This window comes from Brienomyrus brachyistius, chromosome 12 (genome assembly GCF_023856365.1).
Source record: "Brienomyrus brachyistius isolate T26 chromosome 12, BBRACH_0.4, whole genome shotgun sequence".
NCBI lineage: Eukaryota > Metazoa > Chordata > Actinopteri > Osteoglossiformes > Mormyridae > Brienomyrus > Brienomyrus brachyistius.
Genome location: NC_064544.1, coordinates 14,989,834 through 15,015,470, shown reverse-complemented (window position 1 = coordinate 15,015,470; position 25,637 = coordinate 14,989,834). Strand labels below are relative to the sequence as shown.

Genomic DNA, 25,637 nt, shown 5'->3' with positions numbered 1-25,637 from the left:
CATGCTACACATGACTTTTTCACGTCGGACGGAAAGCACCCTAACTCTTCCATGGTTCACCCTGCTAAAAATATATTACCAAATAATTGTGTCTTCAGTTCCTTTTAAGTCTCATGTAATATTTTTGTCGTACTGTTCCCAGTCAATGTTAAATGTTTTTTTTTTCTGAAATGAGGCAGCAGTTCCAGAAAGTGTGCTCAGAGAAATGGTTTCACTCTCGTGTGCAAAACCTGGTCTTTCTTAGGAAGGCATGGCTTATGGTGACTCTTGTTACAGCGTAAACCCAAATGTTTCCTGTCACTTAATGTTAAACTGGTCACAAATCTCCAAAGATCGCCCCACATTTACAACAGCTATACAGATTCTCTCCTGAGTGTATCTGCTGGTATGTCTTCGAAGCTCTTCCTAAAGTGTGAACAGATGAATTGTTCAATAGACAGTTCTATAATTTGTCTTTGTCTGTTGAAAGTATTGGTACGTAATGGAAGTACTCTTCAGACAAATAAAGCAGTATTCAGTTTGATCATATTCAAATGTGAAAACAGCGCCCCCAACTGGCAACCATACTGAACAACACTTTCAATGATACTTTACTTTTTTCAAATCATCATGTTGTAATTTCATTTTGTTAATATATACTTACGCACGCACGCGCACACACACACACACACAAAATAATACCGATCCATTCATCCATTTATCCATCCATTTACTGAAACCGCTTGTACCATTCAGGGTCATGGGGAACACACAATAATGTATTTGTATAAAATTATAAACATTATGTTTTTTGTTTGATTTCAAAATAATTACAAGGTGGCATATTGGCACAGTGGCTAGCGCTGTTTCTGACACTTCCGGGCCCAGGGTTCGAGTCTCCACCCCGCTCCCTCTGTGGAATTTGCATGTTCTTACCATGGCCTTTCTTCTGCTTTCTCTGTTTTTCCCCCCACATTCCAGAAGCTGGCTGAGGTTCGAAACAGCATATGTGCCTGGCAGTGGCTTGGCGGCCTGGCTGTCCTGGATTATTCCCCATATTCCATCCTGTAGCTTCCGGGATTGATTCCGGACCCCCACCACCCTGCATAGGACAAGCGGGTACAGGAAATGGACGGATGGAATTATATTACCCACACCTTGGGACATCTGCACAGATCAGCATTTTCGGTGGTGCCACGTCTCCCAGAGTCTCCAGCAAATCGCCAGCAGCTTAGTGACACCCATGAATGGCGCGTAACGCTGTGGAAGTCTGTTTCTTCCGGCAAGAAATCCGGCAAATTTAAGATTTTCTCCACAGCCTAATGTGGACCTTTTACACCAAGGTTCCCCAATGTAGTCAAATGTTTGGGCTGTGTAATCAAACTGCCTCCTCGACTACCCAGCCCCTACTTTTATCAGGGCAGGGACCCTTGGCTTTGTGGAACTATGTGAGACTGACTTTTCCATCGTGTTTCGCTGTAGGTTTTCAGTGCAGAGCAGAACAGTATGGTGTTAAATTAGTGCCAAAAGTCAGAGGGTAATCGTCGGTGTGCTGTACTATCGTGGTGACCCACACAGAGAGCTTAGGACCATGATTTCAGTGTGCGCTTGTGTGAGGGGACAGGCAGGGCGGCTACTCACTGGGTGATGCACTCCTGTGGGTATAGGGGCTAGGATAGGGTGCGGAGCGGTTACTCCTCAAGGAGGAGTAACGGTCACAGCCGTGGGGGGAGGAAAAGGAGAGGGTGCTCCCAAACTGGGGGTGTGGGTTTGATGAAGAGCAGAGAGACGCTGAGCCTGGGATGAACCAGCTGCCTACTGAAACGAAAGCGGATAAAGACAGAAACTAGAACCTCAAACTAAACAACACAAACAACAATATCAAGTTATATTCAATCATTAAACAGTTATATATTTAATCTAAACAATAGTAATAAATATAGTTTCGATTCAAAATATCATTTACGAGTGAATCTTATGACTTGCATTGGGAAACAGGAAACGTGCCAAGCTGCAGGGCCAGTTCAAAGGCATAGTGCGAGGCGCCCAGAAGGGGGCGCGGTCTGGGTGGAGTCAGCTAAAGGAGAAAAAGGCTTGACCTTTTTCTGGATGCCGTGGACTGTGTTTGTGTGTGAGCTGCAGCTGCATGTTCCTTAAATTTTTTTATCAACACCAGCACCGTGAGGTTTGGCCTGGACTGGGTCCTGTCCTGCACAGTTGAAGGCATGGTGACTGATGGCCAGCCCGTGTTCTGCTGGATCCCACAGAAAGGAAATGGGAATCTCATTTGGATCGGATGCTGACAGTTGAAAAAAAAACTCATGTCTGTGTGTTATGAAAGAATATCAATAAATGTTTCCGAAATGGGATGACTCATTTGGTAATTATTTACGGCTTATGTTATGGCTGCCAATTTACAGTCTTTACTGAAGTCTGACTTCTTTCGAGTCACCTTTAATATAGATTGGACACTCTCTATGCAATGTGCAATACTTATATAGATGGTAAATGTTTACCTGCTTGCACAGATGGCTGATTAGGTAATTAGTGTAAGTGTGTGTGTGTGTGTGTGTGTGTGTGTGTGTGTGTGTGTCCAATCGCATGTATGTCCAAGGTCCATAGTAAGTAATATACACTGATCAAGAGATGCCCGAAAGTGGATGAAAGAGGACATTAGTGGGGGTATCACTTAGTGTAACGGGTGCAGGAAAATGAGCAGGACTGCAAGCCATATAATGACCCACTGTCCTTATCTAGCTCTTAATACAGTATGCATACAGTGATGTATCTACAATGGACAGCTACTATAAGCAGATAGCACAGCACAGGTGCTTAATCTGTATGCTATTTCCATCCATCCATCCATCCATTGTCCAAACCGCTTATCCTACTTGGTCGCGGGGGGTCCGGAGCCTATCCAGGAATCAATGGGCACAAGGCAGGGAACATCCCAGGATGGGGGGCCAGCCCATCATACCTCATACTCACACACCATTCACTCACATATGCACACCTATGGGCAATTTAGCAACTCCAATTAGCCTCAGCATGTTTTTGGACTGTGGGGAGAAACCGGAGTACCCAGAGGAAACCCCACGACGACATGGGGAGAACATGCAAACTCCACACACATGTAACCCAGGCGCAAACTCGAACCCGGGTCCCAGAGGTGTGAGGCAATAGTGCTAACCACTGCACCACCATGCCGCCCCCTGTATGCTATTTCATTCTATAAAAAGAAACTTACTGTACTGTACAATAAAGTATTTCACCACTGCTTCTTCCTCAGCTCCCACTGTTTGCTAGCACATGCATCTTTTGATTTCTTAGTGCAATCTGTGCTTTATTTTTTTCGTGAAATGTAAGTGCAGTATCTGTTTATTAAGTGCTGTGGTTTAATATGTACATTATTATTTCAGTACTGTGTATACTGTCCTTAATGTCTTGCCTCTCGTATAACTTGAGATACGCCAAAATTGACATGCAACAAGTGGTCCTGGTTCCAAATGCGGAAGTCGATGGATACCTGTACTTTATATGCTGTAGTGTGCTGGGTGTCAGACATTGCAATGCACCTTGCTTTGATTTTGACCAGAGGGAGGTAATCTTATCCAGAAAGGGCCACTGTGTATGATGGTTTTCACTGCAACTCTCTGAACAGCGAACCTAACGGTTATCCCAATACCTTGATCTTGCTAGTATATTTAAATGTGTACCTATTCAGGAATAGAGTGGTGAAGGCATTCAGAGGAGGACTGATGATTATCAGAGGGAACAAAGGGGCTGGGTACTTGTCAGTATCCAGTAGAACCACCAGACCACTACACTGAATTGTTCTGGATGTGGCACAGACGCTAATCCCTCTTTATTAGGGGATCCGTCTCCAGTTTGTACTCTTCCAGTTAATAGGTAGATTTTCAGACAGATTTTCGCCCTAGTCCAGTACTCATTGACAGCCTAATACACCGTGTTTCACTTTCTCTTGATAGTCAATACATGTCACAGGATGTACATTACTCTGATGGGCAGGCCCTCTTACATATGATGGAAACACTACAACAACTTAAGAATAAGGGTCAGAAGAGTGAAATACATATAATGAGTGTGTAGCTCAGCAGACTAAGACTCTGTGGCTGTGATCAGAAGGTTGACAGTTCGTGCTCAGAATTGGCAGAATAGCCACATGTCCACAGGCTTTTGAACAAGACCTGAAAACCCTGGGGGCCTCAAGGTAGCAGTCTCTTCACTGTGACCCCCAAGCTTGTTCTTGCCTTTATAGAGAGTAAGATGGGGCAAATTATTAATCCCATGGGGCCTCAGCAGAATTACAAACCAGTACAAGGAAAATAGTTGTTAATTTTACATACTACCTTCTGCTGGCCTTATGAGAATATTCAGATTATCATTTTTCCCCATAATTGCAATTTTAACATTAAATTTATGATTTTCCCACGGTCCTGTGGCCGCTTTATATGGTAATTATTGATGAAAACTTTTTTGGAAAGTGAAACAATATTAAAATTGCTTTATTGCGTAAAAAAAACTGTTTTTGTTTAGTAAAATAATGTTTTTTCGCTTTTTATACTGCCGTCTTGTGGCAAAATTTAAGTACTGCAGTTTGAAAACAATTAAATGATTTCTTCCCGAAATTGCAGTACCTACTTTTGGCCACGAGATGGCAGCAAGAAAATGTAAAAATTATTTTCCCACGGTCAACTAGCAGGTTGTGTGGTTTTTTTGCCCGTTTTAGATGTTAATTATTCATTAAAATAGTTTTACTTGGTCCAATGTATTTTTAATACAAACAATTACCACACAAAGCTGTTAGTAGACCGTGGGAAAATAATTTTTACATTTTCTTGCTGCCATCTCGTGGCCAAAAGTAGGTACTGCGATTTCGGGAAGAAATCATTTAATTGTTTTCGAACTGCAGTATTCAAATTTTGCCACAAGACGGCAGTATAAAGAGTAAAAAAAAAACGAAACGAAAACATTTTACTAAACAAAAACAGTTTTTTTTACACAATAAAGCAATTTTAATATTGTTTCACTTTCCAAAAAAGTTTTCATCAATAATTACCATATAAAGCGGCCACAGGACCGCGGGAAAATCATAAATTTAATGTTAAAATTGCAATTATGGGGAAAAATGATAATCTGAATATTCTCATAAGGCCAGCAGAAGGTAGTATGTAAAATTAACAACTATTTTCCTTGTACTGGTTTGTAATTCTGCTGAGGCCCCATGGGATTAATAATTTGCCCCATCTTGCTCTCCATAAAGGCAAGAACAAGCTTGGGGGTCACAGTGAAGAGACTGCTACCTTGAGGCCCCCAGGGTTTTCAGGTCTTGTTCAAAAGCCTGTGGACATGTGGCTATTCTGCCAATTCTGAGCACGAACTGTCAACCTTCTGATCACAGCCACAGAGTCTTAGTCTGCTGAGCTGCACACTCATTATATGTATTTCACTCTTCTGACCCTTATTCTTAAGTTGTTGTAGTGTTTCCATCATATGTAAGAGGGCCTGCCCATCAGAGTAATGTACATCCTGTGACATGTATTGACTATCAAGAGAAAGTGAAACACGGTGTATTAGGCTGTCAATGAGTACTGGACTAGGGCGAAAATCTGTCTGAAAATCTACCTATTAACTGGAAGAGTACAAACTGGAGACGGATCCCCTAATACAGAGGGATTAGCGTCTGTGCCACATCCAGAACAATTCAGTGTAGGGGTCTGGTGGTTCTACTGGATACTGACAAGTACCCAGCCCCTTTGTTCCCTCTGATAATCATCAGTCCTCCTCTGAATGCCTTCACCACTCTATTCCTGAATAGGTACACATTTAAATATGCTAGCAAGATCAAGGTATTGGGATAACCGTTAGGTTCGCTGTTCAGAGAGTTGCAGTGAAAACCATCATACACAGTGGCCCTTTCTGGATAAGATTACCTCCCTCTGGTCAAAATCAAAGCAAAGTGCATTGCAATGTCTGACACCCAGCACACTACAGCATATAAAGTACAGGTATCCATCGACTTCCGCATTTGGAACCAGGACCACTTGTTGCATGTCAATTTTGGCGTATCTCAAGTTATACGAGAGGCAAGACATTAAGGACAGTATACACAGTACTGAAATAATAATGTACATATTAAACCACAGCACTTAATAAACAGATACTGCACTTACATTTCACGAAAAAAATAAAGCACAGATTGCACTAAGAAATCAAAAGATGCATGTGCTAGCAAACAGTGGGAGCTGAGGAAGAAGCAGTGGTGAAATACTTTATTGTACAGTACAGTAAGTTTCTTTTTATAGTATGAAATAGCATACAGGGGGCGGCATGGTGGTGCAGTGGTTAGCACTATTGCCTCACACCTCTGGGACCCGGGTTCGAGTTTGCGCCTGGGTTACATGGGTGTGGAGTTTGCATGTTCTCCCCATGTCGTTGTGGGGTTTCCTCCGGGTACTCCGGTTTCCCCCCACAGTCCAAAAACATGCTGAGGCTAATTGGAGTTGCTAAATTGCCCGTAGGTGTGCATATATGAGAGAATGGTGTGTGAGTGTGAGCTGCGATGGGCTGGCCCCCCATCCTGGGTTGTTCCTTGTCTCGTGCCCATTGACTCCGAGATAGGCTCCGGACCCCCCGCGACCCAGTAGGATAAGCGGTTTAGACAATGGATGGATGGATGGATGGAAATAGCATACAGATTAAGCACCTGTGCTGTGCTATCTGCTTATAGTAGCTGTCCATTGTAGATACATCACTGCATGCATACTATATTACGAGCTAGATAAGGACAGTGGGTCATTATATGGCTTGCAGTCCTGCTCATTTTCCTGCACCCGTTACACTAAGTGATACCCCCACTAATGTCCTCTTTCATCCACTTTCGGGCATCACTTGATCAGTGAATATTATTTACTATGGACCTTGGACATACATGCAATTGGACACACACACACACACTTACACTAATTACCTAATCAACCATCTGTGCAAGCAGGTAAACATTTACCATCTATATAAGTATTGCACATTGCATAGAGAGTGTCCAATCTATATTAAAGGTGACTCGAAAGAAGTCAGACTTCAGTAAAGACTGTAAATTGGCAGCCATAACATAAGCTGTAAATAATTACCAAATGAGTCATCCCATTTCGGAAACATTTATTGATATTCTTTCATAACACACAGACATGAGTTTTTTTTTCAACTGTCAGCATCCGATCCAAATGAGATTCCCATTTCCTTTCTGTGGGATCCAGCAGAACACGGGCTGGCCATCAGTCAACATGCCTTCAACCGTGCAGGACAGGACCCAGTCCAGGCCAAACCTCACGGTGCTGGTGTTGATAAAAAAATTTAAGGAACATGCAGCTGCAGCTCACACACAAACACAGTCCACAGCATCCACAAAAAGGTCAAGCCTTTTTCTCCTTTAGCTGACTCCACCCAGACCGCGCCCCCTTCTGGGCGCCTCGCACTATGCCTTTGAACTGGCCCTGCAGCTTGGCCCGTTTCCTGTTTCCAAATGCAAGTCATAAGATTCACCCGTAAATGATATTTTGAATCGAAACGATATTTATTACTATTGTTTAGATTAAATATATAACTGTTTAATGATTTAATATAACTTGATGTTGTTGTTTGTGTTGTTTAGTTTGAGGTTCTAGTTTCTGTCTTTATCCACTTTCGTTTCAGTGGGCAGCTGGTTCATCCCAGGCTCAGCGTCTCTCTGCTCTTCATCAAACCCACACCCCCAGTTTGGGAGCACCCTCTCCCTCTCCTCCCCCCACGGCTGTGACCGTTACTCCTCCTTGAGGAGTAACCGCTCCGCACCCTATCCCAGCCCCTATACCCACAGGAGTGCATCACCCAGTGAGCAGCCGCCCTGCCTGTCCCCTCACACAAGCGCACACTGAAATCATGGTCCTAAGCTCTCTGTGTGGGTCACCACGATAGTACAGCACACTGACGATTACCCTCTGACTGAATCAGAATCAGCTTTATTTGGCCAAGTATGTTCACACATATTGGGAATAGTCAGACATTTAATCAAACTAATTAAGACAAGATATAAACATACAGTTCTGTTGATATGCGACGCATATAACCTCTGCATTGACAGCACTGCTTCAGTTATCGATTGAAGAGCAAATTTCCAAAACTCACTCAGTCCGATAACCTAAAGTAATAAGTCATAATCCTCTTCATACGTTGCAGTAATGGGAATGAAATCTCACTCAGTGTTTATGGAATCGAGCAATGGAATTTCATGAAATTTCCAAAAGTCCACAGAAATCTTCTGAAAAACATTCCTGCGGACTGAGTTTTTGATATTTGCTTTTCAATTAACACAATTTTCTTCAATCTGAGGTTTAACAGAATTCAGCCATATGCTATTCAAAAAAAACTCCACAGAACAAAAACAGAAAGGACTTTACATCTGTCTGAAAGGAAAGTTGACACAGGCTACAACAGTGAACAAATCAATCAATGTATTGAAGTTAGGCATTAAGTAACTGGAGGTAGTATATACATAACATGATGACATGCCTTTTCTGTATTGACCATATTAAAGATGCTGTAACACTGCCCACCACATACCTGCTTCATTTATTGTTTTATACTTGCAGCTGCTTATTCAGACAGCTCGTCTACCTGTCTGTCCATGTTGCCGTCCCATGACAACTGGTCCAGCCTACAGGTGCCGTCCCATTCCGGCATGTTACCCATGAGTCATAGCGGCACCTCCGGGAGCAGCTCCAGGTGAGCCCGGATGATAAGAGGATGATGATTATAGCCGATTTTTCCCTTTTTCTTTATGTCTGGCAGTTTACCATCTAATAGGCATTTTTTTTCTTTTTATGCACTTTGAGATGTGTCTAGGTCAGATACAACCAAAATATTTTTCTTATTTCAGAAGTGGAAAAAAAATATTGCTCTCAGACTCTAGCTTTTTAAAATAATGTACCTTGATTTGTGTTTGTTTAAAATGCCATTACCTGCTGCTTACTGGGCCGCTGAAAATGTCTGGCCCAGCTAAATTTCCAGACCTGGACTAGCCCTACTGAATCATACACTAATGTTATTCTGTTGTGTGGGCTGTTGTGATAGGGAGATTTGCAGGATGCTGCACGACGGGTGGTGTCCCTGCTGCAGAATGCCCTGTCTGAACCAGCACCTAGAGACAGTGAGGGTTGTTGTTATCACCTTAATATTGTATATACGCAATCTGTTATTTCTTAACTAATTTAATTGTAATGTATTCTTCTGATACGTATGTTGTGCACAGCTAATAAAAAAGAGAAAAATGCAAAACCAAAGGAAGGCTTTCTTTTCTCTTAAAAGTCTTTTCTAAACCAACTGAGAGTCAGTTAGAGGGGTGTTCATTATCATTATTGTTGCTGGCATTTCTGAAAATGTGCCAATTTTAGTCAAGTGGCTACTTTCCAAATGCAGTCCCTGGCCAAGATGAAGAAAGCCATTAAGTCGGGTTAAAACAAAATTCATGAAGACTACATGATAATATTAAGCACTGACATAACAAACAACATTTTTACATGCAAAATATACAGGAAATATACACTGCAACAGGCTAGGATAGACAAATAACCAAATACACTTGCAAGCCTGACCACTTTAGACCCCAGATTAGAAACTGTTGGTGAATGAACATATATTTTTTCCAAGTTTTGTTTACTTTGCTGAAAGCAATTTAAGGGCTTTCAAGCTCTCACAAAAAAAAAAAAGATTTTCCCACTATAGCCAGATCCAGTTTCTGTGTGGGGGGGGGGTGACAATTTGTAGTAATAACTATTTCCTGCTGAAAAACACTGGTAAACTATCCACATGTCTCTGAATATCTGTGAGTCCCGAGACCTCCATGACACATAGATATAAGTTGCCATTGTTGATCTGCAGGAAATCTTCTCCAAAGCCCCACCACCACCTCACACCAATCCACCCAGGGCTGTAGATGAACAAACTTCAAATAAATTTGATGTTAATACAAATCGGATCAACTTGTGGTTTGTGTCCACGTGTACCAGAGACAAGGGCCCTGGTACAGAGTACATTCTGCGTACAGCACAGCCAAGACTTGACAACCTTGATATGATGCCCATGGAATCAACCCTATGCATGGAGGCTGCAACTCTTCTCCACCGAACCCTGTAGCCCATTGACTGCAGCCTCCCTCTGACCATCTTGTAGCCTGCATTTGGTAGATCATTCTTGACAGATGAAACCAAATTGTCAAGTTCCTCATCACTGATGGAATTATATATGTCCCTAACACAGAACTCATACTCTTTCATTCTTCTTAAGATTGTTCTTCTTGAAACACCCATCAGTGTGGCTATTCAAGGCACAGGAAGTTGTGTATGGAGCATTTCTTTCAAACATTCTTCAATCAAAATCTTGGGTCGTCCTTTGGTGGCAGTGACTTCCTGTGTGACACATGGGGCTGGACATTCCAGATGTGCCCTCATAAGGTCAAAGAGCTCTTGCAAAGCCAGGGTGATAGCAGGAGGTACTTCAATGTGATTAGACAAGGCCTGCAGAAGAAACAGCTCCTGATGACAAAGGAACTCCAGGTAATCCAAATTTAGTGGAGTCGCGCTGAATCCCATTTCTATTTTATGCAGAAGACTTTCGAGAAGGTGGTATCTGAGCTGTTCACAGAACAAATTATAGTTAATGAGGTGTCAAGATCTTGTCTCTGATCCACACACTAGGCCTACCATTCAAAAGTTTTAATTATGAAAATGAAATGTTTTTGTTTTGTGAGGTGCTTGTTCATGTATGATGATACATTTTATATAAAGTTAAATAAAATCCACCAAATACACTTACTCAGTGGAGATTCCCATGTAGCAGGCAGACAACTTTATGGCTTTAATAATGAGTGTATTTAGCAGCTACAAGGACAAAAGATATTAAAAACCTCTCCATTCTAATGCTAATTTAATAAACATTAATAGATAGCACTTAAGGTGGTTTCGCCTATAGTCTGCTAACACTAACCCGAGAACTAATATCTGAGGAGCGCGCTTCCCAGGATTTGAATTTATTAAATTGGCTTTGTGATGTTGTATTAAGAAATGTTATTCACAATGCAATTTACCGTACATTGGCCCATTCTTTTATATACGGTAAGACGTAGTGGGAAATTCCCAAATTATGATAGCAGACTGAATAAATAATATTGCACGAGATACCAGCTATACCGCATTGAATTTCAAGCTCTGCATTAATTAAGACACACGCGATTCCAATCCTTAACGTGGAATATGAAAACAGAATCTCTAAAAGATGTGAACTCAGTGTAAGACTTACTTGCTCCGACGTCATGACAGTGTGAATCCCACATCCACTGGTCAATTATCTTCATCTTCTACCAAAGCAGACGCGATCGCGTAGATAGGGTCCAGCGAACGCGAGCGCGTAGAGGGGATGGGTTTTCAGCACGCGAGCGGTTCGACTTTTGGCACTAATTTAACGCCGAGCGAGCGTGCGACTGAGTGCTACGCAATCGCGAGCGCGTAGAGAGCATGCGCGCGTGGTTTTTATGCGCACGACTTTTGGCACTAATTTAACGCCGAGCGAGCGAGCGACTGAGTGCTGTGCAATCGCGAGCTTGTAGGGAGCATGGATTTTCTGCTCGCGACCGCATGCGCGCGTGGTTTTTATGCGCACGACTTTTGGCACTAATTTGACGCCATAGAACAGCTGTTTTCGGACAGCATGCTCATAACAGGGCTTTTGGTGAATCATATAGAGCTGCTTGCTTTTCTCTTGCGGACCAGCCATACTTAATAAGTAACAGTGCACTTATCCTTTCTTCTTATTTTAAAGTTAAGGTTGTATGGGGACTATGTTCAGTCTGGTTTGAAACAGCCGGGTCCCACTCTTGGTTTCGGGTTTGTATAGGGGAGACAATGAGCATTGGGTCGGGATTCGGGAGTAATGTGTGGCTCAGCAGATTAAGTCCCTCTGATCAGAAGGTTACTACTTCAAGTCCTGGCCTTGAGCAAGGCCTTCAACCCCCACCCTCCATACTGTGATCCCCCCACCCCCCAAGTTTGTTCCCACCTGGGTTTGTCTCTCACGGAGAACAAAACAGGGTAAATAAAGAGATTTCCCCCACACGGATCAATAAAGTATTACTGGTCTATTGTGGTGTTAGGAAAGAAAAGGAACAGGATCCCGGGACACTTGCATGCCTGACTTCTAGTACTGTTTCAAAATTTCATCAAGCTGTTCACCTTTAAACCTGATCTCTATGAAGCTCTGACTACATGATTCTGAAATACCATCAACTTCACATCTTGATGTCCTAAGACTCCCCCTAATGCTCACAAACCAGCTGTGTTCAGACTCCTAAGTACCGATAAGAAAACTTCAGGCACTACTTTTAATGGCAGGATTTGCATTGGCAGCCATCACTGTTCTGGGGGGGGGGAGATAATTTCATCTTTTCACAGTTTACATTACAAGCTGGTTATTAGTCTCCACTACTCACTATTTCACAAGAAGCTGACAAATAAATCCATGACCACAAAAAAGACCAAGCTTGGTTTTGTACTGGTGTTGTTTGATTTCCACAATTGACCTACTTTTAGAAATCGCCTTTGCACTAATGACACGAATGTCAATTCCTTAATTAATTTTTTTAGTGCAGAACTTCTCAATTAAGCAACAACCTTTTTTGGTACGTCAGATTCAAAATGCAAAATTGATGCAAGAGGACAATTAAAGTACAGGCCAATATTTTCAATCTCGTGTGATAAATTACCCTCCCTTGGATATTCAGTGTCACATTACTTAATTAAAACTACTTGCAAATGAATTTGATTCTTGTAACCCACGCTGTTAAAACCCTTCCAACTCTCGACTTTACTAGCAACATGGTGGTACAGTAAACCAAACAGTGAAATCAACAAGATATTTCAAAACAGTCTATTTCAAAACAGAGACACACTTGTGTTCTTTGAGAGATTTTTGGTAAGCGAAACATTTCCCACATTTTTCACAGCTGAACGGTTTCTCACCTGTGTGAATTCGCTGATGCTTTTTTAGACAGCTTGCTTGACTGAAACTCTTTTCGCAGACAAGACACCTGAAGTCCTTTACGCCTGTGTGAACCACCTGATGTGTTTTCAGGTAACCTTTCTGACTGAAACACTTCCCACAAGTAACACAGCTATACGGTTTATCTCCTGTGTGGATGCGCTGGTGGATTTTCACATGCGTAGCTCGACTGAAGCTCTTCCCACAAGTTTCACAACTATAAGGTCTCTTCCCAGTATGAATCTGCTTGTGGGTTTTCAGACTATTTGCGTGAATAAAGCATTCACCACACTCATCACAGCAAAACGGCTTCTCACCTGTATGGACCCTAACGTGAGCTTTAAGATTGCTTTTCTGGGAAAAGCTTTTTCCACAGTGCGGGCAACTGAAAGGTTTTTCTCCTGCATGTATACTTAAATGCGTCTCGAGGTTAGCTTTCTTTGTGAAGCTGGATCCGCACTGCGGGCAGGAGAAAGGCTTCTCCCCACTATGACTGATCTGATGCGATTTCAGGCTACACACATAGGAGAAACTTTTCCCACATATATCACAACTATACGGTTTCTCTCCTGTGTGAACAACTTGATGTTTCTTAAGAAGGCTTGGCTTACGATAACTTTTATCGCACAGTGTACAACCGAACGGTTTCTCCCCAGGCAGAAGTCTGTGTGGTAAATTAATATGGATTCGTTTTGTGTCAAACCTGTCATAGGATGAACCATGGATGGACTTTTTATCACTGTGGATATTCCTCTCGTGTCTCTTTAAGTTACTTAGATAAGAGAAGCTCTCCCCACACTTATCACAGCTGTACGGTTTCTCTCCTGAGTGTATTTGCTGGTGTGTCTTGAGGCGGCTAAAACAATCGAAGCTCTTTCCGCAGTGTGAACAGATGAATTGTTCGATCACTGAATCTATCATTTGGCTCTGTGCAGTGAAGCTGCTCCTGCTGAGGGAGGAATCGTCTTTCTCCTTCACAGCCAAATCGAGATATATGGAGCAGGTTTCCGTGTCCGTTCTCCCCCGACTCTTAGCGCATGTGGTCTCCATGGGACTCTCTTCCCTATAGTGCGAATGTTCCAAGACTGGAGTCGTTCCTGCATCTGAACCGGAGTCCACATTCCCTATAAGGACACATAGGAAAAAAAATAAAAATAAAAAATTCACCTTCAATTAAAATATATGCTTGAAGAAACATAGACTGTAAATTCACTGAAAACACCGTATATGCTGTGTAATGCGAGCTTTTCACCAAAATATCTCAAGAAATTAGTAGATCCGTGATTGAAATATTTTGCCATATTCTGGGGTCTGAATACCAATAAGCTGGAATGGAAGTTTTGTTCAAAACTGTTTTAATAACAATTCAGAAAGACACTGAAAACATAGAGATTCATACTGCTAACAATAAACAGAATTGATTTTAATGATGTCAGACCACATTTAAATGACTCAGATATCACTATAATGCTGGTTGACACCAGCTACTGCACCACAAGACAGTTCAACAACAGAAATTTGTAGAACTAAATGTAGAAAACAGAAACCCCTGAGAGATACTGGGTTGGATTTTTTTGCTGGAACAGGGCCGAAGCAGTGTTCCCTTGTAATTGTTTACATGTTCTCTCACAAAAGACATGGCCGACATTCTGCTGCATTGCCATGATGCTGCATGAAACAGTCTGATAAATGTATTAAAGCATTAATAATAGATATATGCAACAGCATATGAGAGAGTTTGATACTAGGGACCACAACAATCATTTAAACAAAAAGCTCTATTTATTGGGTGATGAATGAATTAATGAATTAAATATTGGGGGGGGGGTACACGTCCTACCCACTTCCTACACCCCTGTATCTGTGTATTTTAGACCAAGTTCAAAGTAAACAGAACGGGACCCTTTACTGCTGGACCGGTGGGTACGGGAGAGACAGTGGGAGCGAGTGTACAGCATATATACTGTAGGTCACGAGACAGGATTGCGCGGGAACATGACAACATTTACAAAGGGATGCAAAGGTTTACTGAAGGAGTGAAAACCCTGAGACGGTTAATAATATTTTCCAATCCTGTCCCTTTAGGGGCTCTGTAAGCAAAGCACCCCAATAAAAGAGAAGAAAATTACCTGACAGAACTTGGGTAACATTTTGTTACAAGAAAAGTTCAGTATTAATGTTAGACATTTGTAGTATTTAACAGCCTTAAACCCTACTGAATATAATACTGCACTTGGCTGTTTATAGCAGCCATTGTGTTTGGGGTATAATCGTTCAACTACAGACTTGTTTGTAACCCACTTACTCTCCTCTCCATCCTGAAGATCACTGGTCCACAGCTCCCCTTCCAGTCTCTCCTCCTTGATCAGTAGTATTTCCGGTCTGTCATCCTCTATGTCTATATCCTCCTAGGAAAAAAAAAGACACTCTCAATCATGAACAATCTATTCATGATTTTTCAGACATGCTACATCCCCTTCACAGCATTCACTAGGGCTAGGTGTGGCCAACTAGCCCACGACACAATATGAATCACAGTCACGATTCAATATGTCACAAAGCATCACAACGTCACCACTGTATTCTAATGATTAACACCCCAATACTGAAATTATGGAAATACTAAAATTTAAAACAGGCTGTGTTTTATTAGCAGGCATTAAAAACCTTTACCTACTATGGATGAGTCAGTACTTTGAATAAAGTTGCTGCAAACTTTCTAATTGCATAAAGTAGGTATTTCATTGAGCACCCAAAGTGCACAATTGTTTTTAAAACGGGGAATGTGGAAAAAAAATATATAGAATAAAACTTTTCATTGGTACTTTAACATTTCAGAAGTAGATGCTTCACTGTATTTACATGAGCAAATGTTGAAAAAAAATATATATAAACAATCTGACATGCTGCCATCTACCAGTGTTAAACGGTACTGCAATAAATTAGTAAGTCGATACAAAGATTCAAAATATGAATGAAATATCTTGACAAACTGAATCGCGTTATATCAGTTATCTGCAGTATTGATACAGCTCTAGTGTCCACATGGATGAATAATAATGACAAGTACATCAGGAGGCTGTGCGGTCAGACCTCCTCACTCGCGCCATCGGAGTGCAAATCATCTTCTAGTTTCACAGTGATGGTCTCTCCATCCCTCCACAACCTGGGCTGCTTTCCCATCTCACGCACTTCCTGTTCTGCGGAAGAACACCCATCTGCTGAAAACGGCATTCACATCAAAACATGCAATTTTGCTGCAGTTTATACTAGACCAGTAAAGGAATTTGGATGCTTACATAGTAGCTCCTTACACTGCACACCAAAAGGAAGAAACCTGACTGAAGACTAACATACAGGCACCGCAGTATAAGCATTGCAATTCATATTAATCAAACACACATTACACTGGTTGAGGTCATATCCAATTTAAATATTTAATACGAGGAGAATTAAGGATAGACTGAGAGCAGAACAGCCAACTGTCAAACATTCATACACGTCTATATCACACTCAGACAAGAGAGACACCTAGTGGCCATAAAGAAAAAAGCATCACCTAAATTGCTAAGCTCCATGTAGGAAAAAAAAGTATGAAAGAACTTAATTCTCTTACCTTTTTCAGTTTCTCTTAATTCAAGTCGGACTTGAATCCCTATTGATCGGCTCTCTGATGCACCTCTTGAATTCCCCGCTTGTCTCCCGGCTGTCCTCAGCTCGCTCTCCATCCGCTGGACTTTCTTCTTAAGATCGTCATTCTCCTTCTGGCTCCGGGACATTTCCAAACGCAACACAGCGAATCCGTCATCAGCAAGCTTGCCGATTTCTGCCACCGCCGCTTTGGCCAATATCGCCATTACGGAGGCCAACTGTGTCTGAAAATGAGAAGTATTTAAAGGTTTCCGTCAGAATTACATGGCAGAGCAGATGTTACTGATGCTATTCCCGAATGTCAGCATCCCTCTGAAATTAATCATCAGGCTTGCCCATCATGGAAAAGTCTAAAAATGAAAAATAAACGGTATGGTAAATTCTGAAAGCAATATAGAATCTTTCCCACTTATTCTGTCACCTTTAAAATGTTGTTGGACTTTTGTTGTAAAACTTACCATAGTTTGCTACATAAAAAAATCCTGGTCAAAACCAAAAAAACAAAACATTTCAAAAATGCTTGGTTGGTGAGTTTTTGTAAAAAGTTTTGATATAAGCAAAAGAGATGAAAAAAATGGAAAAAAAATAAATCATACTCAAAATGAGGCAGATAAAAATTCTACTTTTTGCAGGTATAAATGCTCGCCTAAAAAGACAACCCTGCACGTTCACTGTCAACTAAACTTCAAGCATATCGGAAGGATCAAAGCAGTAATGTGCAGGAATGGAGTCAGTAATCACGAAAATATCCATCCATCTTTCAACAATGTATTCTGGTCAGGATCACAAGGGGTCTCTCCAAAGCATCAAAAGGCTGTCTTTCACTCTGGATGGGGTGTCAGTGCTTTGGACACGCATAAGCACATACAGTCATGAGCTACAGACGATTGAGAGGCACCACTAAACCTAAAACTGCATGTCTCTGCAGTGCGGAAAGAAACCCACAGGAATAACATGCAAATTCCACACGAACAGAATTTGCATGGCGAGGTCAGAGACACCAACCCTAGGAGCTTGAGGAAAGAGCCCCGCCTACTGCATAGAACCATACGGGCAAAATTATGGTGTCAAAGATGCAGACTGTAAACAACAGTCTTTGGGCTGAAACGACATTTCCAAAAGCAATGTTCCTAGTCTATAGGGTGTCCCTAACTGAGGAGAAGTTGTTATTCTTTCCTTATTTGACAAATCACTTATTATGAAACGGGCAGCTCACATAAACTGCGAAAGCTTGACTGAACATTTTACAGTTTGTTTGCTTAACCAAGTAAAAACTGATTTTTTTCCAGAATGTTTCATCGGTCTTGCAACTACTGCCAACGCAAAGGGTAATATAGAAAGTCTGAGGTAGGATCTGAACCCACATTTGCATCCGCCTACTTTGAAGGCAGAAAGTCGCTATTGTGCTCTATATGCAATTAAATACACTGATTAAAATAGCATCTGTAGAGAGGTATTGGCTCTTTCACGCCAGTGTCAGGAAAACACCACTGCCACCAGGTCAGACGTCTGCTGAGGGGTACATTGTTAAAACTATAGTAAATATTGCGCCCCCGCCGTAATAAACCCACCGTCCTTTGTTCATTGAGAAACTGCAAATTCCTCTTCATTGCTTCGTCGCCCTCGGTTTTCCACATATCCAACCGCAACACAGCAGGGCTGTGCTCAAGTTTACTAAATTCGCCTATCGCTGATCTAACCAGCATATCCATGATGGAGGCTAATTGTGTCTTAAAACTAAGAAACGACATTGTCCCCAGATTCCAGCCACTACCGTCTTTAAAGTTCACGTTAGACAGGCAAACTCTGGGTTATTTCAAACAATTACTGTCCCAGAGAATTTGCAAAGCATCACGTTTTAAGTATTTATTAATCTACAATAAAGCCGTAATGTGAGCGGCACTGTGGTAAAACAGCCATAATAAGGATTAGGTAAGGTTCTGCTTCCGGTGATAACGGGAGTTTTTATTTTTCAAAATAAAAACCCATGGTATTCAGAAAGAACGTTTTAGAAAGTTTACTCTAAGGTCCATAATTAGACGTAGCCTTTCATTAAATTAATATTTTTATTTTGATTGGGTTTATTCATTGCAAATGATACAAAATTGTCATTGGAGAAAATGTTAATCGTATTAAGCAATCATTTTAAAATACGATGCAGGAATATTATTGTGGAATTTCAGGCATATTTTCAGCCTACATTGTGCGTAAGAACTATGCATGAATAACTACGGTATTATATAAATGATTTATGAGTATCTTTCATATTGCACATTACATATTTATTTCAGTTTCAAATGTTTATTTTGTATTTTGTTCTTTTCCCATTGCATACGGTCACTGAAGGCCATATGTTATGATGCTAAATATAATAGATAATGTAAATTATATGTAATGATGTAAGTGAAATATATATTGTAGAGAACACATTTAATGCTATTTAAAATCGTAACACATACAACTAAATCCAATTCTACCGTTGCTTTTAATATGAAGCAACATCAACAGGAAGTTATCCTGGGAATATGATTGTACTGTGACAATAGAAATCATATAGATGCTAGAAGGGAACACTCACTTTGGATTTGGATAAGAGATGAGACACACTAAAACTTTATTCTTCCCGAAGGAAATTGTTGAAGTCTTCACACCTCCCGGGTTCATGGGTTAGATTCCCACCTCCGCTCTTTCCCCATGCGCTTAGGTCAAGTTGGCGAATCTGATTTACCAGCAGTGTGTGATTCTTTGTGCCCGGTGACGGACTGACATCCTGCCTGGTGTCCCCCATGCAGCCTGTTGCCCTGTGCTGCCTGCAATGTGCTCTATACGCAGGAAAATATATTGCAAGGTGCTATACAGTGTTAGATATAAGTGTAATTTTATTGGTGTTTTGGCTATTTAGAATTAAACTATTGCTATTACCTGTATCGCAATTTCTTTTGGGAGTAATCACTTTATATTCAACAAGTGAAGAAACACGGCAACAAACATTACAATTCATTATTTGTGCACTAGTACCATTTTAAGTATAAACCAACGAATTATTGTAATTTAAGTCTGGTAGTCTTTATTTTAGATTTTTCAATTAGTTTAAGGCCAATGAAAATGTTCATAAATTAAGCAAACGCCCGCTTGTTTACCACAGTGGTCATATTGGATGTAAATGACTTCTTATGTAAATTAATGCAATTAGGGCTGCAGGAGTTTGCGGGTCGACGTGTGACACATCTGGATCGGCAACTCTGGCTGTTCTCTTCTACTTTCTGTGCGATTTCTATGCGTCACTGTGAAGTCCCCGGAAATAGAATAATTTTGCTTTACGCTCATTCTCCAGATAACATCATTAGTCCAAAACAAAACTCAATATCGTTTTGAGAGAGACTGTATAAAATTTGGCTTTCGAAATGTCAGCCTTTATTAGCACCTTTTACCCACAATTATCGTCTATAATGGAAACGTTAACGAAAGCAGCGTTGGCGGATATTGTTAAACTTGTTGATGATGGCGCTGCCGTGCTGCGCTTGGAAATATCTCAGACTCGGAAGATGAACACGACACTTAAAAGGAAGCTGGAGCTGATGGAGAGCGAGCTGAGGAAGGGCCGAGGGCGTGGAGGGAGCTGCGGCGGCGGCTGTCGCTCGTTTGGGGTTCAGGTTGGCGATGAATTGGGAGGGACGGACGGAGGTAGTAAGCCACTTGTGCGATTCGATGAGGGTTATCGGAACTTTCATTTTAATTGTTATAGTTTTAAATGTAAAATCGACCATAGGCTAAGACAGCGGTATCTAGAATCGGTAATACACAGTGCAAGTGATGGGTGCGTGTAGCTCAACGATTATGATTCTGCTGACCACCTAATTCAGGGGGGGACTATGACTAGGACAGGGTTTTTAAACTACCAATTCAATCCTAAGGACCTCTGGATTTCACTTAAACACCGAGTTCTTGCTGTGTGATGATTGGTCAGTCTCCTATAGGCATGCATGTGTCACTAATGTTAATGTGAAACAGCTGGATGAGTTTTCAATCAAGGAAACAAACAATTTAGCCGAGTAAGGGAGCCTCTCAGTTTTAAAGTAATTTGTAAAACCGGAAGTAGTTCATAGGGTGGATTAGGTGGTCAGCCTACAGATTCTGTGCCCGAAGGTGGGTTTTTATCTCCTGGCCAGCTGAGTGATCGTATTGCCCTTGAATTGGCTGACCATGCTCCGTGCTTCTCACTTGTACGTCGCTTTGTCTAAATCGCCCACCGACGTCACTTCCATGAATTTGTAGTGACGTCATCCAATTCAGTATCAATCGAATGCGACCAATGGATTCCCATGGTCCTTTACGGTAGCCTCTCAGACACCCTGAACTTGGGGGATCTGCAGGAATGAGTTTCAGGTAGAGTGGGGAACTAATAAAAATATAACAGTAAGCTCAAATAATGTCTATTGAGGGCCGTAATCATCCGCCAGCGAAGCAGATTCCTTGGCTAGATTACCGCTTCAGTAAATGGTCTGTAAACTAAATGTAAAGGTGGAAAGCAAAAACAATACAGGTCTAATTAATAAATAAAAATCAAAACACACTTTAAAGGTCTTCTAGTACATTTGAAAGTAGGACTATCATGGTGTTTTTCAAAGACCTGCATTTTCATTTACATGCCAATTTTTTCATATTAATCACTGATGTATGGCATACGTATTGGTATTGCATGAAATGCATATGTTTGCTTTTAACTCATGATTCAACTAAGCCTAGATGTCGGATGCTGTTTCTTCCAGTGGAGAGAGAGCTTGGAGGTGAGTGGAGCCTTCAACTATGGAGAGAAAAAGAGGAATTACCCGTTCTAGAGGAGTCAGGCCTTGGACAGTACAAGGTCAGCTTCTGTGCATTCCTGTGAATTTTAATCCTGTGTTTTTGTGCATAGCTAGTTATGTTAATGAGTCAAAATAGCGTTAATGCTTTTGGGTACTTTTTTTTTTTTACCAAAATACAGACTTGAATTGTACTCAGAGTTATTCCCCTCAGTGATCTTTCATAGGCAGTGGATGATGACAAGGACGGATATGAGATGCTTGTCATGGAGGAGAATCAAGTGCGGACTGCGTGGGGCAGTGGCCCAGGGGTGGAGCTGGGTGTGAAAGGAGAAACTAGGTGGATCCAGCCATTGGAAATGTGCGGTAGGTTCTGCAGTGATGTCCTACAAACACCAGCTGGACTGATACAGTCTGCAATGCCATTTTGCATGCGCTTACATCTGTACTAATCTAACATTTATTTCAAGTTTTATTGTATTTGGGGAAAATCGTGAAATTCTTGTACCACCGTTGTGGGTGGAGGGGGGGGGGGGTAGGAAAAATAATATGTGAGAAGATGTGGTGACAAACGTAATTATGAATGAAAAATCTATGGAAAGGCAATTCTAGTTGTAGTGAAATTAGTACAATAAGTAAAAACTGCCATGTTTTCCTATATAACAGTCAGAATAAATACATTTCCTTTGTTGTGACTGCTATTAATTCATGGTGTTTTTTTAGGAGGAGGAGGAGAGCCCAGGGCAGTGTCTGAACGGTGTGAGAGATGGCATAAAACGCAGCTTCGGGGGGGTCCGACTGAGCTGCACCGCTCGGAATATCAAGATGGGGAAGGCGGTGGACGAGAGTTTCAGGAGGAGGCCTTGGGAGTGAAGGACGGCATAGGCATTGCGGAGAACCGAACAGGAGCGTTCCTGGTGAAGGAGGAGACCCATGCTGAGGAGATGTGTGACGCCGTACCGCCGGATGGGGGGAAAAGGCTGAAGGTTAAAGAAGAAAGTAGGTGGATACAGCCACTGGAGAGGTGTGGTAGGTATCCACCCATTGTTAGGTGTCCTGTGACTGACTAGTACAGCAGTGTTTCCACAGGACTGGGAGGGAGCAAAAATGTGGACTGACTGTAGGTTCCTGGAATCGGATTGGGAAACATTTCAGTACAGGGTCACAGGGGGCCTGGATCCTATACTAGGCAGCGCATTGCACAAGGCAAAGTCCTTCTCAAAAAATTCAGCTGCATCGGTACGAGAAATCCAATACATTCAAACATTTGCCTAATATATTTTCTTCAACTACATGCCAGTCCAGTGGTCTGTCGTTTAATTATTCATTCAGAAAACACTTAACAGGGGAAAAGTATTGTACTAAAAAGCTGAATAAATTGTTGCCTCCCAAGGTGATTTGATTCAATTCTGATTATTTAGGGAACAATTCGATGCATCAGGAATCTCTAACTTCTACTACAGTTCGATTAATCGATAATTCGATTGCTTTGATGACTTAAATTGAAACCTTTTTTAACTTCATTGAAAAAAATCACAAATGTGACCATGTGGATTTGTTTCATTACGATACATTAATGCACCTCTGTACCCTTAAAACTAAGTCAATTGTATATGTGTATTTTGTTTTACTATGGCTGTATATTGTGTCTGTCAAAACAAGCATGTCTCCTCCTTTAAGAGTTGCACAGAGGCTAATATATTTGTGTTTGTTTGTTTAAGATGAATGACACAGAATTGGTAGTAACGCCTACTGCTGTTTTGTCCTGTGCTCATGTCTACGTTTTTTTGTTTTTTATTTCATGTTCCCCAAAGACACTGTGGAGTCAGGTGCTAACAGCATGAAGAAACCAGCCTTTGAAGATCAGCACCGTGAGATGGAGCATATATCAGAGACCAGTAATAATCCACGGCATCCAAGCGCGCAGTTCCAGCCTGGTCACCAAGAGGAGGAAGCTGACTGTCAGGTGAAGGTCTTACAGGGAACAGAGGATGTGACCCAGATCCAGCTTATCCAGCAGCATCACACGTTAGGGGAGTTCCCAGGATCATATGAGGACACAGTGTTTGACTCACACCTTCCAGACACTGACGGATATATCCTGCCTGGCAAGAATTTGCAGAAGAATCGTCACAGTGACGTCGGCTGGGACGCGAGCACAGGGGAGTTTGTTTGTGTGCAGTGCGGTATGAGTTTCACACATAAGCGTGGTCTCTACCAACACGAGCGAACTCACACTGGAGAAAGACCCTTTAAATGTCCCCAGTGCTGCAAGAGTTTCTCTCATCGCAATAATCTTTACCGCCACCAGCGCATCCACACGGGAGAGAGGCCGTACGCTTGCGGTACGTGCGGCAAGACTTTTTCGCAGCCAAATAATCTTAAGAGGCATCAGGCAGTTCACACTGGAGAGAAGCCATTCCACTGCTTCTATTGTGGGAAAAAATTTGCTCTTCTCTTTTACCTAAAAATTCATTCCAAAATTCACGAAAAAGCGAGCGTGTAAAACTCAAAGCAGGTGATTCTGTCAAAACCTGGTGTTTCATATTTAACAAAATAAACCAGCATCCTTTGCCTTTTCTTTGTATTTTATGATGACACATGAAGGGCAACAATGTTGCAACACATCACCAGGGTTCTAAGCATAATCAGGCTAATTGGCATCTCTAAATTGCCCATATTGTATCTAATTCTGCCCCTGTGTGTACCCTATAATATCGTGGTTCTAAATCTTTTTTGCACCGTGACCCAATTTTTACCATGCCAGCTCAGTCGCTACCCTGTATGAAGTATACGTTTAAATTAATGCCATGATCAAGCCCACAGTGCAATTTTTGCCAATCACTGCCTATTGCACAAATCTGTTTGGATGCGCCATTGAATTTTAAATGAAGCATCTGTGGATCGGTTTATTTGGCTTGGTCGAGTGTTTACTAGTTTTGCGCTAAGCATTTGCAGAACCAAGAACGGATCATATAGGTTAAGGTCAGGGCTGGGGAATCTGGGTGGATCAGCATAGGGGCTTGCTAGTTTAAAACTCTGCCTCACGACCCTTTCAGAATTTGGGTCATGGACTTGGATTGAGAATCGCTCCTATAATGTACTGGCATCCTGTCCAGGATATAGCCCAGCCTAGAACCCTATGCTGCCTGGAATTGGCATCAGCTCTCTGTTACCCTGCCCAATGTTAATGGATAGAAGGATGATGGACATATGTTTGAAATGAAAACATTCGTAAGTCAATATGTTCTGTATGTCTCTGTCGTCATATTTCAAGCTTATTCAAGTTAATATGGCTCAAAAAACAACAAAGCGCAATTCTGTCCATGCATGTGTCTTACATTCTCAGTGGACCATGGTTAATTTATTTTCTTTTTGCTGATGGTGAAAGATGTTTTCATAGCGCCGTCTCATAAACAGACGCATTCAGATCTGTGACGTGTGTCACGTGGCTCTGCCAGTAATGCTGATCTCAGTGTCTTTACGGTTTTTGGCAGTTGTGGTTGATAACTTGGCACGTCCTGTATTCTCTATACGGGCTGTTTCTCAGTGGTGCTTAGATGGAGGGTCACAACGTGATTTGCTTTGCAAAGGTTAAAGTAGGAAAACGTAAAATATAAACCATATCCTGTATATTCATATTTATAAACATATACAGCACTTTTTTATTTATCATTAACATTTATGCAGCAGACCCTAAATGAAATACATAAATGATATAGATAGATTACGATGCATTAAGTCATCATTTGCTTTGGCCCTGCCATACCTGCCTAGGACTGGAGCACCTTCTTTGGGAGGAAATCAGGGAAGCACACAAGACCTCACGATGGCCCAGGTGGGCTGGATGCTTTGGGCCACAAGGACATGGTATATTAGATGTCAGACTGACAATCAAGTTGGCCAAGTTCTGCAAGACTATGCTGTGTTCAGGTGGTGCTTCTGCTTCTTGGTCAATATGGAATATTACAGTGTGAAATATTGTGGTTTTTAATATAGAAAACGTCTGTCCATCTACTTTCTAGTGTTTTAGCCAGTACAGGGCTGCAGCATGTCTCAGTCAACGTGGCACAAGGTTTGTAAGACTTTGGATGGGATTGTGGGCACATGCTCACACAT

The 25,637-nt window shown here is 41.6% G+C and overlaps 2 protein-coding genes across 6 annotated transcripts; one reads left to right on the top strand and one right to left on the bottom strand.

Annotated features, from left to right (window-relative positions):
• Positions 1–12,867: 12,867 nt before the first annotated feature.
• On the bottom strand, positions 12,868–18,644 carry LOC125704823 (zinc finger protein 883-like). 4 transcript variants are annotated; one of them, XM_048970895.1, is made up of 5 exons: positions 18,288–18,644; positions 16,682–16,940; positions 16,159–16,286; positions 15,371–15,473; positions 12,868–14,189 (listed from the first exon to the last, which is right to left on the bottom strand). In XM_048970895.1, exons 1-5 carry the CDS (start codon positions 18,465–18,467, stop codon positions 12,955–12,957), a joined length of 1,905 nt encoding a protein of 634 aa, XP_048826852.1. In that variant the 5' UTR covers positions 18,468–18,644; the 3' UTR covers positions 12,868–12,954. The 4 variants fall into 4 exon arrangements, with proteins under 4 accessions (XP_048826852.1, XP_048826853.1, XP_048826855.1 ...); XM_048970896.1 differs by having other exon boundaries at positions 16,159–16,283; XM_048970898.1 differs by having other exon boundaries at positions 16,159–16,265.
• Positions 18,645–20,004: 1,360 nt separating this feature from the next.
• LOC125704830 (zinc finger and SCAN domain-containing protein 12-like) lies at positions 20,005–24,098 on the top strand. 2 transcript variants are annotated; one of them, XM_048970918.1, is made up of 5 exons: positions 20,005–20,400; positions 21,486–21,580; positions 21,746–21,884; positions 22,245–22,547; positions 23,333–24,098. In XM_048970918.1, the coding sequence occupies exons 1-5, from the start codon at positions 20,121–20,123 to the stop codon at positions 24,022–24,024; spliced, it is 1,509 nt and encodes a 502-aa protein (XP_048826875.1). In that variant the 5' UTR covers positions 20,005–20,120; the 3' UTR covers positions 24,025–24,098. The 2 variants fall into 2 exon arrangements, with proteins under 2 accessions (XP_048826875.1, XP_048826874.1); XM_048970917.1 differs by having other exon boundaries at positions 22,242–22,547.
• The last annotated feature ends 1,539 nt before the right edge of the window (positions 24,099–25,637 follow it).